The sequence below is a fragment of the Pararge aegeria genome, chromosome 11, assembly GCF_905163445.1.
Source record: "Pararge aegeria chromosome 11, ilParAegt1.1, whole genome shotgun sequence".
Taxonomy (NCBI): Eukaryota; Metazoa; Arthropoda; class Insecta; order Lepidoptera; family Nymphalidae; genus Pararge; species Pararge aegeria.
This window is the reverse complement of record NC_053190.1, coordinates 9,329,336-9,347,685: the sequence shown is the minus strand read 5'-3', so window position 1 is coordinate 9,347,685 and position 18,350 is coordinate 9,329,336. Positions and strand designations below refer to the sequence as shown.

General features: G+C 37.9%; 1 protein-coding gene across 6 annotated transcripts in view; it reads right to left on the bottom strand.

The window, feature by feature from the left end:
- Positions 1 to 18,350, bottom strand: part of LOC120627257 (Down syndrome cell adhesion molecule-like protein Dscam2) — a 78,605-nt gene that overhangs the window by 11,922 nt on the left and 48,333 nt on the right. For 3 of the 6 annotated variants that reach the window (XM_039895167.1, XM_039895168.1, XM_039895173.1), the window contains exons 14-33: positions 13,164 to 13,457; positions 11,389 to 11,508; positions 10,620 to 10,793; positions 10,432 to 10,520; positions 10,012 to 10,219; positions 9,497 to 9,653; positions 8,683 to 8,934; positions 8,247 to 8,357; positions 7,719 to 7,960; positions 7,292 to 7,447; positions 6,498 to 6,646; positions 5,918 to 6,050; positions 5,299 to 5,408; positions 4,773 to 4,932; positions 4,193 to 4,344; positions 3,733 to 3,815; positions 2,834 to 3,010; positions 2,035 to 2,099; positions 1,831 to 1,932; positions 866 to 1,060 (exon numbers count right to left, since the gene is read on the bottom strand). In XM_039895167.1, coding sequence (XP_039751101.1) covers positions 866 to 1,060; positions 1,831 to 1,932; positions 2,035 to 2,099; positions 2,834 to 3,010; positions 3,733 to 3,815; positions 4,193 to 4,344; positions 4,773 to 4,932; positions 5,299 to 5,408; positions 5,918 to 6,050; positions 6,498 to 6,646; positions 7,292 to 7,447; positions 7,719 to 7,960; positions 8,247 to 8,357; positions 8,683 to 8,934; positions 9,497 to 9,653; positions 10,012 to 10,219; positions 10,432 to 10,520; positions 10,620 to 10,793; positions 11,389 to 11,508; positions 13,164 to 13,457 — 3,129 coding nt within the window. Of the gene's footprint in view, positions 1 to 865; positions 1,061 to 1,082; positions 1,260 to 1,830; positions 1,933 to 2,034; positions 2,100 to 2,833; positions 3,011 to 3,732; positions 3,816 to 4,192; positions 4,345 to 4,772; positions 4,933 to 5,298; positions 5,409 to 5,917; positions 6,051 to 6,497; positions 6,647 to 7,291; positions 7,448 to 7,718; positions 7,961 to 8,246; positions 8,358 to 8,682; positions 8,935 to 9,496; positions 9,654 to 10,011; positions 10,220 to 10,431; positions 10,521 to 10,619; positions 10,794 to 11,388; positions 11,509 to 13,163; positions 13,458 to 18,350 lie in introns of all 6 variants that reach the window. The other 3 variants (XM_039895171.1, XM_039895170.1, XM_039895172.1) reach the window with 3 other exon arrangements.

Sequence of the window (18,350 nt, the reverse complement as noted above, 5' to 3'; positions counted from 1 at the left end):
TGAAATAATATAAAATAATAGGAAATAACCCCAGCCCGATAGTCTATGAATGAACGCAACGCGAAAAAATGTGACAATCGCAATATTTTACAGTTTGCTGTCATAAGGCCAGGGTAGTTTTCCAATATCGGGGTCTTTACGATTAAAAGTCAAATATGCAATTTGAGTACTATAAATTCAGACCATAACAGTATTTGGGATATTCACAACATAAGACGTTACCTTGCTGGATTGGTTAAAGCTAATACAAAAATTTAAAGAATGGCGAGTTTTATACAGAAATTTATATATTAGAATACAAATATTTTTTATTTTTTAATTACCAGTGAATTAATATAACGTTTACATGTGTATGTATTAAAATATGTCAATTCCTGATATAAGCACATTTTATTATTTATCTTGTCTAAAGCTAAGGATATTGCAAAATTATAATAAACTATGAGTTTTGATCAAAATAAAGAATTATGTAGCCTAATTTACATGCGAGTACGAATATGAAATGCCTAAAGAATGATAATGTATCTCTAGCATAAAACATATTAACATTGGGGGTTTTATATCTTTTATCGGCTACCAATATTAGTTTACATATGTGTTTACGAAAGCTACTACATGGACAAGGTAGATACAATATTCATTAGTCGGACTCGTTATAACGCTTTAATTTTTTTTCTATAATACCCAGCTCTAATGAAATTGAAACATTGCAACATATTTATAAAAGCTCGATTTTGAACTGAATTACTCGGATTAATCTAAATGTCTAATGATCATAAATAAAACCACAAATAAAGACGATGGAAAAAAAGATGGACGATGGTAAAAATAACAAATAAAGCGGTGTTCATGCCACCATACATACAGTACAGGTCCTTCTGACCTCGCAGGCGATGCGGCGTGTTTCTGCGCGCCAAGGTCAAACAGATCACAACCATTCCGACGATAAACACCACTACGGTCGCCAGGATTGGTACTAAAACTTCAGGTTCGAGCCAGGCCTTAACCCACGGAGGGAGTTCCTTGTCAGCAGCGTTTCCGGGCAATGGAGCAATCGTTCCTGAACAGATTAAATGCTTTACCTTTGTGGTGACGATCCCTTGCGCCCCGGACTACGCATACAACGACAATTGCAATAATTATCACGAGTATGGCGGCCACAACGGGTACGATCAAGTTAAGGTGGGATAGAATAATCTTGAGGGTTTGCTCCGGTGTTAGGTTTCCGTCTCCAACTTCGCGCGCCGGCGCGATAGTACCTGAAATGCAAGCCTTTGATATAGTAACACAAAATGACTGATTTTTAAGTTTGAAATGTGAAATAATAACTGTTTTATAATATCTGTTTCTCAAGGCAATGCATTTCAGGTACTTTATTTATAGGTTATTTTACTAAATTCAGTTTTCGTTGCTTTAATATTGTGTAATGCCAACTACCCTAATAATAATAATATTTTATATAATAATAATTTATATAAAAGTCATAAATGGACACTACATTTTATAGTGTTACAGGTTAATTGAATGCGCTCGTAAAGAGACGTAGCTATGGTACATCTTTAACGAGTTAAACATAAAAAATGGGTGAATATAATTACTCTTAGGTTTGTCACTATTTTGCGTTTATATAACAGGGCCCTTGGGAGACTGACCTATATAACCGAACCGAACCGATGAGAACTCTCGATGTTTTCCTTTATTGTTGAAGCAAGTGTTATTTCAATTGCTTAAAACGGACATAACTTACAGGTGATGGAGATAGAGGTGGCTTCTATTTACGAGCGCATTCAATTTGACCTTCATCCACCAGCTAAGTTACACAATACGTACCTCCAGTCATAGTGAGAGTAGCGAATTCGTATTCAGCGACGTTAAATCCAGCGTTATTGTGTGCGGTGATTCTAAGGACATACCATGTGGCGGGTTCCAGGTCTAAAAAATAATGGGTAAATAACAATAAAATTTCATTTTCAATATTGTTTAATGAAATTTTTCGTAGCACACATTTAACTAGAAATGACTACAATCACTTACCGAGTACGACAAAGTTACCACCGGGCTTCACAGCGTTCGAGATCTGATTCCATTCGGCGGCGCCCCTAGGGAATAATTCGTTTTATGAGTTGTCTTCTTTCAATAATACACTAGCTACCATACATTCTAACGGTTGTCAAAAAGTGCCCGTGAAAAATAAGAGTTATTAAATTATGTAGTAAAAGAACCAGTGTGTACGTACTTAACGTGAAAACCAATAAAATTGACGGAATTTATTATTTTACAAAAAACGGCTCATTATATAACGAATAATTTCAAATACTCTTTATCATCACCTCTGCTGATGCCTGATGGTAATGGTTAGGCTGGTTTCGAATAGGTAGACCACAAGCCCTCGTGAAGACGGAGAACTCTCAAGCATGCAGGTTTCCTCACGATGTTTTTTTTCACCGTTGAATCAAATGATTTGATTGCTTAAATAGCACATAACTCCGAAAAGTTAGAGGTCAAACTCAAATTGCCGGGGATCAAACTCGGTCCCATTGAAAGGAACAGCCTAACCCACCAGGCTACCACTGCTTCACCGCTTTCCGAACACTCAACTAACAGTTCAAAACAAAACTTGACTTTTTTCTACTACATTTTGTATGGGAATTCTCAGTTTTAAAAAAAATAGTCATAAAAAAGATGCTCATTGCAAGATATTGAAACTGCTGAAACCCTGCAAAGTTTAGAACGTAGAGATCGTTACAAAGCAATAAAACCGCCTTTTATATTATTATGTTCTCTTTCTATTTGTCCTTGTTTTGTTGTCTACAGTTACTGCGTGTTTACTCACTTCTTTTTGTTTTCAACGACGAAATGGCTCATAGGACATCCACCGTCGAGCCATTGTTTTAAGTGTAGAGTCACGGAGGATGAGCCCACTTCGATGAAGTCAGCGGCACGGGGTACGGGGGGTTTGGAGCCGCGGGTTCTTGCGATCACAACGTCAGAAGCTTCGCCGGTACCGATGCTGTTAAAGTAAAGAGTAGTGATATTAAAATATTTGTATGTGGGAAAAAAAAAAAATGATCCATCGGATAAGCAAATCGGTTAAGCTGTATTCTAGTAGATTAAGTCTGGTGCACCAGACTTAATCTACAATAGTGTTGCTGTTGGAAATATTTCGTATTTGATAATATTTTAGATCATAGTTTTTAAATATATATCAGTAACGAAAAAATAAATATCTCGGGAAAAATCGAAGCCTACTTTTAGGTAGCATGAAAAGTAGTATTAGGTTTGCGATGTTCATGACTATGTCTAACTATTGTCTTCAATGTATCTTATACACCACTGATTCAAGAAGCAAGTAGAATGGGGTTATATTCTGCTTGCTTTAATCGTTAGATTCTAAGGCGCTAGACTTATGGAGCGTAGTCAGAATTTCCTCGGGCAAAGTTAATGTGAAGAAAAGACAAATACCTTTACAATTTTTTTTTAATGTTTGTTAGCTCATAACTCTGCCATTTTGAAGAAGGTTATGAGCAGTTGATATTCTATCAGTTGATCTTCAGCTATTATTAATTCGATATGATTGCAAACCTACTAACTTAACCTCAAAAGAAATTGACAAAAAAGAACTTTTTTTTTTTACACCAAATTGTCCCACAACGCAACCAAATGACTTATTCAGCTAGTAATGAAACAATTCCTTCGTACACCAATGATCAAACTATAGAAAAAGTATTTTACCTATTATAAGCAGTAACATAGAGCTGATATCTGGATCCGCAGAACAAATTTTCCAATGTGTAAGTGTCAGTATTGCTTGGTATCTGAAAGTAAAGCGGAATTACATGAGCATCATCATCTGCGGCCTATTTGTGTCCTACTGCTGTCACAAGCTACTCCTAGCAACCGATACCGATGGCTTAATGTGCTCTGCGGCACGGGGGTTGACACCGCCAATTCCCTTCCTCCAGACTGTTACTGAAAACTTCTTAACAGAAAATCACAATGCCCACTAGCCCACAATCTTGCCTTGGGTTGCCTCGAAGAGATTGCTATGTAGCGATAAGGCCGACCAATTGCACCTTCTAGTTTAACTGTAATGAATGCCGCATATGATAGCGGTGACAACATGACATACATTGCAGTTTACACTTGCAGTTCACACTAGCACTTGCAGTTCACACTTGCATTGCAGTTATACCTGCACAGTTTCCCAGTCTCCGAATTCTTGTTTGTAGTGGATGGTGTACCCGGCGGCAGGCGACTGCTCGGCTTCCAGGGAAGGCTTTAGACGCAGCGTTAATGACGACACAGAGGACGATGCGATGCTCAGTTGAGGGGGGAAAGGAGGCGCTGTGGAAGAAATACTTCTATATTTATGATTTTACCTATATGACTGAAATAGGGGTATAGAGTTTTAAGCATCTGCTTAGTCCGTCATTATTTTTATTAAATAATGATTTATAATTTAAAAATAATAGTGTTTTTTTATCTGTGGTTCGCTTTCAACGAAACTCGGTTAAGCAAGCACAAAGGAAACATTACTGATAGCGTTTTCGCCACGATTTCTTTTTTATTGTCCAAATAAAACTGAACGACAGAATTCAGTCTTTCAAAAAACGCTTCTATTTAAAGGACATACTTAAGTCTTCATTATTTCGAAAATCTAAGAGGTTCCCATGTTTTTGTGGATTCGTCAAAATAATTTTGGGGTTGAGTTGAGTGTAGACAGTTAAGTCTAAATAATCTTATCTTGTTGTCGAGCAGAAATGAGATCTTACCAAGTACGGAGAGCGTGTGTGTAACGGTATCGGTGCCGAATTGGTTGTCCACGTGGCAAGAGTATTCGCCGGCGTCTTCACGAGCAACACCAGCAATTTGGAGAGAACCTTCGGGGAGTTGACGTACGCGTTCTGATGCTTCGAGAGGATGACCTTTTACCTAAACATTGTGTAAGCCTTTAAATAATTTACTCCGATGGCCAAAGTTTGTCTTAGATTGCAAGCCCAGAAGTAAATCATGTTAACTATACGCCTCTTGGTGCCAGGCGCCTTCAGAAGTCTCTCAAAAAGAGAATTTCCCTGTTGGATGCCCCAAGAATACTTTACTCACAGTACGCCTCTTGCTAGACGCTAAGTCTTGCTAAAATAACGTGATCTTTGCGCCTTGGCTTCAGAAGTGCACATAACGTTTTCGCTGCCAAAATGTAAGTAAGTTAATTTTATGTGTGATCAATTTTAATAACTGCATATCTATCATTCGGAAACCTAATTCTCTTGTTGCTTTAATTAAAAATATTCACTTTACCTTCCAGAGAATGTTAGGCGGAGGAACACCAACAGCGAGGCAAGGCAGTTTGACATCTTCCTTGTAGGTAGCGGTGAATGATTCGTCAAATGAGGCAATCTTGGCGGGAACTGCACGGATAAAAATAAAATAAAGATGAGTTCTTTTTGTGTTTAACGGTATAATTATGGGCAGAACTGACTCGTTTTCTTAAAACCACAATGTTTATTTATTATAATTTTGGTAACTGATTCTTTAATAAATCATATTCGTAAAAAAAAATACCCTAAAATAAAATCTAAAACGTCTTCGAAATCACAGCAACGAGGCATAGTACCAAATGTATTGTGGTAAACACCGGACTCTAAGCAAGGTAATATGTTGATATTCCCCCGCTTTGAGTGAGGCTAAGAGCGAAAAAGCAATATGTTTTAATTGATAAGTTTGTTAGATTAGCCTGTAGCGTGTTATTCAACTAATATACAATTTTTTCCAAGGCTACTTGACTTGAACGTTGATCTTGCCCCAACTACTCCATCCATCTGTACTTATGTAAATTCCGTTAAATGTATATTAAGACCGTTAAGTTATTTGAGATCATATCTTATGAGCTGCTGTTCTGTTTGGATACTTTAGTTACCTTTGTCACTAGCGCTGCAAGAGGCGGTGGCTGAGGGTTGTCCTTCACCGATGATAGTCGAAGCAGTCACCCAGAAGTCGTAGCGGCCGGCCTTCAGTTCAGTCGCTGAGTAGCTTGTTTGTGATGCGGGTACCTAGCCATATAATTTTATTAAACCAAGTAATTTTCAATAATTGGTGATACTTAAAGATCACTCCAAAATAAATTACAAGTATGTGAGATAACTTCACCTCCTTGGTAAATCCACCTCTCGTCCTTTAACTATCGCTACCAATATGTAGGGCTGGGTATTTACCGACCACCTGATAATTGTCTATTGTTGTTTATGATTGTTGGTTGGCCTAGTCATCTTTTATTCACTAAAGCATTCTGTATGATACGATCTTTGTTTAATGGCGCACATTAAAAAGCAAAGAATAAGAAATTGAAAATTCCTATCTACCTATTCCTATCGCCAGAAATGCGTATTTGAAAATATTAACCATCTTAAACCATAATCACAATAATAAAGTAATATTGAACCAAAATGATAGAAGTATCAGTGTTTGAACTTTAATATTCGCAGAATATGTTTTGTTACCTTGTTGGGATGAGGTTCGGCGTTCTGTGCTTGCGTGTAAACATTGTAATGGGTAACAACACCGTTGGGCTGCGCGGGAGGTCTCCACGACACCAGAATCGAATCAGCTCCCATAACTAGGGCTTTCACGGCACGGGGTGCTTCGGGAACTGTAGTAAAATAACATAAAGTCTATAGAATGTTGCCTTCACTTCTTATCTAAATTTTGGGTCTAATTAGACCTACCATTAGTTAAATTTTCTCAAATAGGCCCTGGTATTTATTTACTTGCAATACAAACAAAAGCTAGCCATCTTTGCGTGACATCTAAATTTTCGATCTTACCAATACTTAAATTTTCTTAACATATAAATATAAAATATATATATTTATTGTTAACGTTAATTTTAGCTTGTAATTATTATTTCCCTAGAAAAATTTTTCGTTGGTTTAATATTAATAAACGTTTATAGTATTTGAATATAATATTTATATGACTGATTTATATGCTTTTTTATCTGCCCAATGTTGAGTACAGGAAACGCGGCATGGGCTTATCTGGGACTGAGACAATTCTGTTCCGCGAATTTATTTATGATGTAACTATTCAACGAGACAATGTTGAAATATTCTTTATGCAATGGCAAATAGCTACTGAAACTTAATTTATATTCCTCGGGAAAGGGGCGTATTACTTATTACAATATTGTTAACGTTTTGTTACAGAATTATAATCCTTATTTTTAGCATGTCAAGGTAGATACGTCAAATAAACTGTAATTTCAAGATAATACTGTTTTAAGTGATTTACTCACCGTCTTGTTCGGTCTGGCAATGGATCGGGGCAGATCGGACACCATCTCCTCCGTTGGTGGTCGCTAGAACTTCCATAGAGTAGTTGGTGAATTTCTTCAGGCCATGGAGGATGGTTTCGCTGCTTGCAGTGATCTTGGTGTCCTTCGTTTTCTCGTCTAGAAGAAAAATATCATTAGTGCAGTTTGTTTCACAAATCACAATGATGGAAAAAAGGTCAGTGAAAGGGCAGGTCTACATGCTCAGCGAAAATTGTCTGAATCTGTGTGTTTTTAGTGTCCTTTCATTAATCGTAAGATACTTTGCAATCCTCTTCTCAATTGCAACTTTCGTGATTGGAGAACTTAAGGAGCTATTACGTTGTCATCATACTCAATACAGATTGACTCAATTAGATAATGGAAATGTAGCATGAATTCTTCGACTTACCATACCAGGTTTCACTTGGTCCATAGATAACTTTGTATGCCTTGATCAGTCCATTGGCAGCTGCAAGGGGTGGGGATACCCAGGAAACGCGGATGGTTTGGGCGGTGAGAGTTGTGCAAAGGACATCCTGAGGTGGGGCTGAGGGTGCTCCTTCGGCTGTGTAGGCTCGTACTTCGTTGGAAACTGGACCGGAACCCATTTTGTTGAATGCCTGAACTACGATAGCGTATTGGGTGTAAGTCCTAGAAAGTACAAATGGATGGTTAACATTATCGCAATGATCATCATTTCTGAAATAAGAAAGTCTGACATGAGTTCTATCGAATACACACGATAATGATATAAGTAATTGTTTTATATTGTACGCCTAAGTGTAATTAATGCTTACACAATATAAATATTCATAAGCTTATTAGTTAACAGTCGTAATGGTTTACTGCGCAGGATGACTAAATGCCCTTTCATTAAATTGATTATGTTAGATAAATTTCATCCAATTTATGTAAAAAATCATAAAATAATATTTACTTCAGATTAAAAATGTCCAAATGGTGTTCTTTTCCAGATTCCTTGGAGATGTCAACGGTTTCAAAAACGAATGACTTGTTGCTTGAAGCTAGTTTGTAGCCGACGTAGTATCTAGAACAAACATAATATGTTAATTTAGCTACCATCATGCTTTTACTAACATCATGTTTTACTAGCTTCGGCCAAATAGGACCGAAATTGATTACTATTCTTTGGTATGAGGTGATTACTATTCTTTGGAGGTCCAACATACGAGAGAGTTTTTCGAGACATATTTTATACTCTCAAACATGTCGCCTCGAAAAAAAACTTAGTTAAGAATTCAATTTCGCAGAGCATTATGGCCATGATTTATTCCCCGTGACACTGTTAAAGGTAGTAGTTTTATGTATCAGTATAAGCTCTATTCTACATTAAAGTATTGCCGGATATTTACCCTTGGAGTTCACCATTCCAATCCTGAGGTTGAGGGGGTTTCCAGGTGACACGGAGCGTGTGCTTGTCAACGGCATCGACCTTGACGTCTTGCGGCATACCAGTGGGTGCTTCTTCGGCAGTGATAATAGTCACGGTCTCAGATGGTTCAGAAGTTCCAAGTTCGTTCTCTGCGACGATTCTGATGTGATAAGCGGTCGCTGGTCGTAAACTGAACACTCCTGCTTCAGTCGCGTCTCCGGGTACCAAAACTCTGCAAAAATAAAAAGGTATAAGTAAAGTGTAAGCGCTGCCACTCATTGTGGGCCTAAAAAGAAAGCCACTGAGCTTCTATGCAGTGGCGGATTGAGCGAGTATTTTAAAATAATAAAATCGGAACTTACGGTATCCGTGGAAGAACTATAATAATCGACATAACTCCACTAGTTGCGAAGCTGTTAGAAGATGCAATGATACAAGGCTCGGTGAACAACGGGTGGAATGTATTTACGCGTAACCGCAGCAATGTTAGACCCTTAACTATGTAGACAGACGAGAAGCGACACAAGATCGTGGAATTTGGAACTTCGTACCAAATATTTATAATAGACACAGGTCTAGCGTCTAAACTCTTAGTACACAAGGATTTATTTGACAAGCTGTGCACGTAATTATTTTTGTTGAATTTATTTAATTTTTTATGATTAATTTGCTTCGCAAATTCGAAAGCAAGGTGTGCCCTAGTAAAAGTCACGGCTGAGTTTTGTCGCTCTTTGAGTGAAACCTAAGATGATAACTCAACATTTGATCATGGAATTCGATACTAAAACTTATACCTGTCGATATCCTTTTCCCAATTGCCTTTAGCGCGTTTGTACTCAATAAGGAACTTCTTGATTGGTGAGTTTCCATCATAAGGTGCTGCCCATGAAAGTTGTACAGTCCTTCCAGATTTGTCCAATACTTTCAGGCCATATGGTGCTTCAGGTACCTCTGAAAAGTTTAGTTTATTTATTTATTTATTCACTTTATTGCACAACCATAAAACTGTTTAAAAACGCTGACTTAATGCTAAAGTATTTTCTACCTGCCAACCTTCCGACGTACGAGAAAAACAAGTGAGGGTGTCACCAACAATGTTAAATAGTAAGTAATGGATACGCTAAACACTCTCTTGGTGATATAGTTTGCTACTGATCGCGATATCACTTTCAGGCATACTGGTACTGAAAGGGCGGCTGACATTCTAACCACTAAGCTATCACATCTTCAAAGGTAGTGTTAAAGGCCTGGGTAAAACGTCTCTCACCAGACAAAATGAAAAAAATGAGTATAAAACATGTTTACAAACCTTGAATGATCATGTTGATGCTAGTATCATCCGATCCAAATGCATTTGTGGCGACACAGGTGAAAAGAGCGCTGTCAGATCGTTCGGTCCTCCGTATGCTGAGATCAGATACAACACCACCGGGCAGAATCTCTTCGCGGATCGTGTAGCGTGGGTCGGATTTGGGTTCGAGACGTTTGTTGTTCATGTTCCAGATAATACCGATTGGCTGTTGAAAAACATACAAGTTTGTGTTTATGGAATATTTGTGATGTGTTTTCATAAAACAGTGTCATTGAGTGGGAAATTGATTTGTAAGCAAAATATTATATGAACCTAACTTATTAATAATAAAAAAAAATTGTCATGGATTATTTGAAGCGTTAAACCGTTAGAAACTAAATATACATAAAACGGTGAGAATAAGTCATTCCAATTTACCTTTTCACCCTTAGCTTGGCACTGTAACACAGCTGGTTCACTGCGGCGTGCAGTTTGGTTCCTCATCTTAATTTCAAATTGGGGTGGTGCTGTAAAAGTTAATATTTAAAATAGTTAATATCATAATAAATAAGCATAATTTTTATTACATAATTTTTCATGGCCATCTAATTATGTTGAAGACGAACCTTGAACGCTGATCAAAATGACTGCAGATAATCCTGATCCAATTCCATTAACAGCCTCACACAAGTAGTATCCTTCATTTGTTTTTTGGATATTGGCAATCATGAGAGTTCCGTCTTCAACTTTTACATTTGGGTTATTGGGTTTAAGGTCTTTGTAATCGCCAGGCGTATCTCCTGAAAAATAAATAAAAACATTCATAAATGATCTCGTTTAACCTGTTTCTTATTCCTTCCAGGTTTATAATAAAGTGTAATTTTTTAAATTCTTAATTAGGACGGCCAAATGTTTATTAAATACAGGTTGTTTCAATATTAACGCGCATTATCTTTTTGGTGGGACGGTATCGTAACTAAAGAAAGAACTTATTATCTTTATTATTATTTAGAAATGTTACTACGACATTTTTTCTATAAAATTTGTGCTTAGTCGTCGTGCCGCTGCGAGAGCGTTGACCGCACGATAGGGCTTATAGCATTTGTTGGGTCACCATAATTATCTGTATCAAAGCCCGAATCATAAGTCATTAATTTTCTGTATTGTTAAAATAAAAATAATACGTCTTTCAAATATTGTGACTTAGTATGTATGATATATTAAAAGTTGGGCTTGGTTTTATTTTCCGCCGTATTGGTTTCATTTTAAGCTCTCGGCCGCAAATTATAATAACTTTTCACAAATATTTTTCTATTTGTAGGACCGAAAGTTATCCGTTAAATTTTATTAGCAGCACAATATTTACTTAGTATAGAATAATAAATAAAACGTTACCTTCAGCCCTCTTCCACGTGACTTGGGGCTTGGGGAAGCCGTCGGCTTTACATTCAACCTTAGCATCTGAACCTTGAGCAAAAGCTTTGTCAGTGGGTTCTAAGATCCAACGTGGGGGCACTAAAAGTTTACCAATTCATTAGTATAAAACCAAACATTTCATGATATGAACATATACAGTGATTCTAAAAGCATTCTATGTTTAATATCAGAACGATTTTAATTTTAATTTTTTTGTCAAATTTATAAGTTAAAAACATTTTTTGATCAAAATTTGTATATTAAGTAACAAAATTTTTATAAAATTTAGTTCAGTAGTTTGAAATAAATATTTGTCTTTAATGAGGAGGAAAATCCTTTAAAAATGTATTAAATTTTTACATGAAACTATGAATTTTCACAAACAAGAAAATTAACATTTACTCTATGCAAGTTAAGAAAACTGGATCATGTAAATTTTCTAAAATACACCAGTTTATTTAGCTAAAATACAGCAATTTAATTTATTACAAAAGCTCCTATAACAATGAAAATGCTGGTAAATATAATAATTTATTTTATATATTGAAGCAGGTCATATTCCAGCTGGTAAATAACAAATATTTTGTGTAATCTATCATAATGATAAAGCTATTGCCATAGAAGCTTTTGTATTGTACAAACAGAAAGTGCAAATCAAAAATTCCATTAAGCTTAACTAGCTACAAAAAAGTGGAAATAAACAGGTTAATAAAAAAAACCACAAGAAGCTATGAAGCCTTAATCGCAAATCATAATAATATCGATCAATTGAAGTAATGTCTAACAATAAAACATCTCATCACATTTTTATCTCATCTTTCTCAATAATTGTATTAATATATAGATAACACATTATTTCAATTGAAAGGTTATTAAGCAAGCATGACAGCACGTAGAACCAAAACCAAGAAATGCAAATCAATCGATAAACAAATAAATATAAAGAAGGAAGAAGGAAATGGAAGGGAATGAAAAACATCTAATATGCGAGGAAGGAATGGAAGAAGAAATGGTTTCGTCGATGATAGCCGCAGCCGGTTCCTACGAACGACCTTTTTCGGAATTACATTCATTATCATTTCGCGACGATAACTTCTTTATTGATAGCTAATAATAAAGTAATTATACATGGTGTTGTAGATAAGTTATATCAAATATTTAATTAAAGGTATTTACTGGTCAATAACTGGTCGATTACAAAGCACACAATATGGTAGCTACGCAAAGCTGTTCCGTGCTAGGACAATAATATAAGGATCACAGGTGCTATTATACTTAATTATGTACCGTGTACTTCTAATGAGGCGGAATAGTTGGAAGAGCCTGCGGCATTACGCGCGAGACATACGTATTGGCCGCTGTGCAACCACCCTGCTGGGTCGATGAGCAGAAGTGAAGCCCTCTGTGCTATTTTAGTTGCCATTACACCGGGTATTTCTTTTAAGGGTCGCCCTTCGAAGTACCATTGAATATCGAGGGGAAGATCTCCCTCCGATATCAAGCAAGTAACCTGAGTCGCTTGGCCTGCATATAGAGGAGTTTCGAACGAGAAGGGGCCTATGCGGGGCAGTACTGGAAAGAACCATAGACGGTCGGGTTTAATCGTTTCATGGCAAGCATTGTTAGTAGATTGTGGGGACATGTAAAATGTGTTTTGATAGTGTATCGGATTGGGCCTATATTGGTGCTTATAATATTCTGTGATGTTAGTTCCCGTTTCGATTTATTGATGAAATTAAGTATTATTAACATGCCATTTACGACTAGCGTTGCTGCATATTCGGCGCGACCGGCCGCATTTTGTACAATACACGTGTAGTTTCCCTGATGGTTTGCACTGACGGAGTTGATCGTGAGAACAGAGGCTCGGGGGCCCAGCGGGGTAGTCATTATATCTCGATGTAAACTTGAGTCTATAGTTTCGCTGCTGAATGTCCAAGAAATTTCAAGTGGCAGATCTCCTTTGGTCGCAACGCAGTTCACTACCGCAGCATCTCCAGGATTGGAAGGCACCTCCCCGAAACTGAACGGCACTACCAGAGGTGGAACTGGGACAGCAAACATCTTATATGAAGCGAGAAATATAAAAACACGAATTTTACATTTTTAATAAGAGAGATTGTAACTACATAATATTAATTTTTCGCACCCTTTACAACAAGTTCGGTTTCATGGGAAACAACGCCCCCGGCGTTACTTGCTGTACAGTTATACAATCCTGCGTGTTTGGCGTCTACTGACTCTATAGTAAGTACACTACTTCTTCTGTCGATGTTACTGACACGGATTCCGAGGATTGTATTGGCTGATTGATTGTTAACCGTCCACTCTATTTTAACTGGTTGGTCACCATGAGTGATAATGCATTGTAGCGCAAAGTAGTCTCCTAAGAAAGCCGGTTCTGGACCGGAAGTGAAAGGTGCAATCTTGGGAGGAACTGAAACAAACTTCATCTAAGTCACTAAATAATAAGATTCTACCACTAAACGTAACGACTAACCGTAAACGACTAAGTCGGCTGAGTAAGTAGTACGGCCGGCACGATTTTCACCAGTGCAGGTGTAAGAACCAGCATGTTTCGCGTCTACTGATTCGATTATGATTAAACTACTACGCTTAGAATTGGTCATCGTATAGTCATTATTTCTTTGTGATATCAAATGGCCATTAAACGTCCAAGCTATTGTAAGCGGAAGGTCACCAAAATTTACTGTGCACGCTGCCTGCAGATACTCTCCGACGTTTGCAGGTTTTTCGCCAAATGAGAACGGTAGAATGTTTGGGGGGACTGGAAGAATATCATTATCTTGCTTTACCAATAATACAAAACTTTAAAATAAATAAAATCAAATACATAAACATAAAATTATTATAAGAAAGTATTAGGGGACATATTTTAAGCACCGTTTATAATTAATGCCGATGAATGAGAATGGGTTCCGGCATCATTTTCAGCAACACATGTGTAGTTTCCAGCATGACTATGTGTTACGGACCCAATACTAAGAATAGCACTTCTTTCTCCAATGTTAAATACTGTCACCCCGGATCTGGGTTTAATAGGTTCATCGTCGAAGAGCCACTTCAGGTGAAGCGGATGGTCACCCTCAATAACTGAACAAGCTGCGGTTACCACTTGTCCATAATTCATCGCTACCTCTCCAAATGAAAACGGTTGGACCACGGGAGGAACTAAACAATAAGCAAGCAACACCGGTTTAATATTTAAATCTAGTACCGATGACATTAAGAGTTGCTGTATGGTTAACAGTGCCTGCCCTGTTCGTAGCTGTACATGTATAATTCCCACTATTTGCTCCGGAAGCAGATGGAATATCTAATACAGAGACGCGTTCACTCAACGTTGTTGTCTTAACACCCATCCTACGTGTTAAAAGGTGGCCTTGAAAGCTCCATGTTATGTTCATAGGTACGTCTCCTTTGGGCACGTGGCAATCGAGATGCACAGACTCTCCCGCGAAAACGGCCTCGTCCAATTCAAAAGGTTTGATGTGAGGAACGACTGAGCAAACAAAATAGCATATATTACGTTAGTGATTTATGTAAATACATGCTTGGACATTGAACTAAAATACCATTAACGTGTAGAGTTGTCGTATATCTATCTTCCCCGGCTCTGTTTCTTGCAATGCAAGTATAATTGCCACTGTGAGCACCCGTAATTGAGGCTATGGTTAGGAAGGATGTCTGTTCGGCCATCTTCAATGTCTTGATACCCGAAACCGTTGAGAGGTCTTGACCCTCGAAAGTCCAAGTGATGGACATTGGTCGATCCCCCTTGCTGGCGTGGCATGTCATTTGCACTGATTCTCCATAGAATAGGGATTCCTCAATATCGAATGGCATTATGTGGGGTGGAACTAATTGAAAAAAATAAAAAAAATAACGCTAATATTAAATCTAAACGTGCATTAGACATCTATCACGTTCCGACTTCAGTGGAATTTTGCTAAAGGTAGGAGTAGGGCGACATCTAGTACCATGAATATTGACGAGAGCGGAGTGATGGGCGCGTCCGGCACGGTTACTGGCTGTGCACGTGTAGTTTCCGCTGTGTTGGCCCATCGCTGTCGGTATGCTAAGGACTGATGCTTTCTCCCCTAATTTAGTAGTAGTTATACCCATATTATTGTGATAAGGTATTTCAGTGCCTTGGAAACTCCATGTTATCTGAAGGGGACTATCTCCTTTTGATACGTGACAAGTGATATGCACCGATTCGCCCGCAAAAATAGACTCTTCGACTTCGAACGGGATTATGTATGGAACCACTTGCAATTGAAACATTAAAATAATTAACTACATAAAAAATTAAATAAATAAAAATAGTTGCTAAATAGGCCTTTTTTTTGGTAATGCATGTTTATACCGGTTACTTTTAGAACAGTTGTGTAGGAGGCGACACCGGCGCGATTTTTTGCTTTACATGTGTAGTTGCCACTGTTTGCGCCAGTGACGGACGGCAGCACCAAAACGGAAGATCGGTCTCCAACTTTCGAAAACGTTCCTAACTCGCGTGATAGTGTATGCCCATTAAACTCCCAGTAGACTTGCAACGGAATATCTCCCTTTGATATGTGGCACATCATCTGGACAGACTCCCCGGAAAACAGGGCTTGATCGACGTCGAACGGCAATATGTTCGGTACTACTATAATTATCAAGTAACAAAAATGTATGAGAACATAACTATGATCAACTTAAAAGAATAAGCTAACGTTGCTTTTGAGATATGCAATCAAAATTCATGCTAATTTTAATGACATATCTCTTGCATATACACGGCTGCGATAAATAAAAAGTATAACAAACATGAGAATGATGATAAAAATGAAACTGACCATGAACATTAAGAACAGTGGAATGGTTAGTGGAACCGGCACTGTTGGTAGCTACGCAGGTATAATTGCCACTATGCCCAGCGTTAGCCGCCGCGATTGAAAGGAATGAGGTACGCGATGTCATTTTAGTTGTCATTATACCAAGGTGAGATGACGTATTCTCAAAGCCATGAAAATGCCACTTAATGTCAAGCGGCAAATCGCCCTTTGATACTTGGCAGTTAAGCTGGACCGTTTCTCCAGCATAAACTGACTCATCCGCTTCAAAGGGTACGATGTACGGTAATACTGTTAATCCAGAAAGCCAATTTCATATTATTAATATAGGTATTTTATATGTGCAAGCGTGCAACGTGCGGCAGAGGCAAGTTCTATCTTATATTAATTGGATTTACGAGATACCGTGGACATTAACTGTGGTAGAGTGCACAGCTAGGCCAGCTTTATTTGAGGCGTGACATGAATATTCGCCGCTATGGCTAGCTGTGGCGATAGAAATAGTAAGCAGTGACGTTCGCTGGCCGATTTTCGTCGTCATAATTCCTTCATGAGAGGATAATTCCTTCCCATGGAAACTCCAAGTTATAGCAAGAGGTGCGTCGCCTTTAGATACGTGACAGTTCAATTGTACGGACTCGCCGGCAAAAACAGGCTCTTCAGCCTCAAAGTGAACGATGTGCGGAGGAACTGGCAGGGAAAATAAAACAAACTCAAATGAAAATACTAACACATAAAATTATGAATAGTGTACCCTGAACATTTAATTTAGAAGTGTGATTTGTGCTCGCTACGGTATTAGACGCTGTGCAGGTGTAATTGCCAGTGTGTTTTTCTGACACGGACGGAATAGCCAAGATAGAACTTCTATCTCCTACTTTCGTTACAATTACTGCATTATTTTTTTCTATAGGTCGGTCACGAAATAGCCATGTAAGTGAAAGTGGCATGTCTCCTTTGGGTATATGGCACATAACCTGTATGCTTTCTCCATAGAAAACAGCTTCATCGAATTCAAAAGGGGATATTATAGGCGCCACTGGAAATGCACAATTCTTTTGTTAAATAATTGTTTAAAAAATTTATAAAATGCTTTAGGATATAAGGGAACAACAAAACACGAAAAGCACAAGTTGTTCATCGTGAGCGTATACCCTTCACATTGAGCGATGCATGGTGACTAGCCCTGGCGACAATGTTTGATGCAGTGCATGTATAATTGCCGGAATGTTTTGCTGTCACATAAGGTATGATAAGAGCTGAACCCATGTCCCCAACGTTCATTATGTTCACCCCAGGGAGCAAACTCACATCTCCTCCACTGAAACTCCATTTGAAGCTTAAAGGTTTATCTCCTTTTGGAACGTGGCACATTACTTGGACGCCCTCACCGAAATATACAGATTCGTCGAATTCAAAAGGCGTTATGATCGGTGCCACTGAAATGATGCTTTTGTTTATTCCTGATTACAAAATTCTTTTTCGTTGTGAAGACATCTCAATATTTTTATTCTAAATATTTGAATGATTATTAATAATATTATGACCCGCCAAAGTTACTCAGGATTAGGATCGAGAAGCAAACATAACATACTACAAGTCTACAAGGCTTTAAGACTATTAGGGATTATATTAAAGTGTACCATTGACAAATAATTGGGCAGTATGGTTCATTGTGCCTGCTTGGTTTGTTACCACGCAAGTATAATTTCCTTGATTTTGGTGGCTAACCGATTCAATACTTAGTTGACTTGCGCGTTTGGTGTTCATGAGTGATATTCCAAGGTCGCCAGGTTTTATTTTGTTTTCTTCAAAATACCATTCTAGTCTCAAGGGTTGATCGCCTTTAACTACTGTACACGTGACCAAAACCATTTCTTGCGCATTAACAGGTTCTTCGCCGAACTCAAAAGGCATTACTTGCGGAGGGACTGCGGTAGGACATAAAATTAAGAAAATGAGCAAAAAAGTAAAGCTTGAAACACGGATAGGAAGGTACCGTTAACGTATAATTCGGCCGTATGATTCGTTGTTCCAGCTTGGTTTTTCACGGCACAGGTATAGTTGCCTTGATTGTGGTGA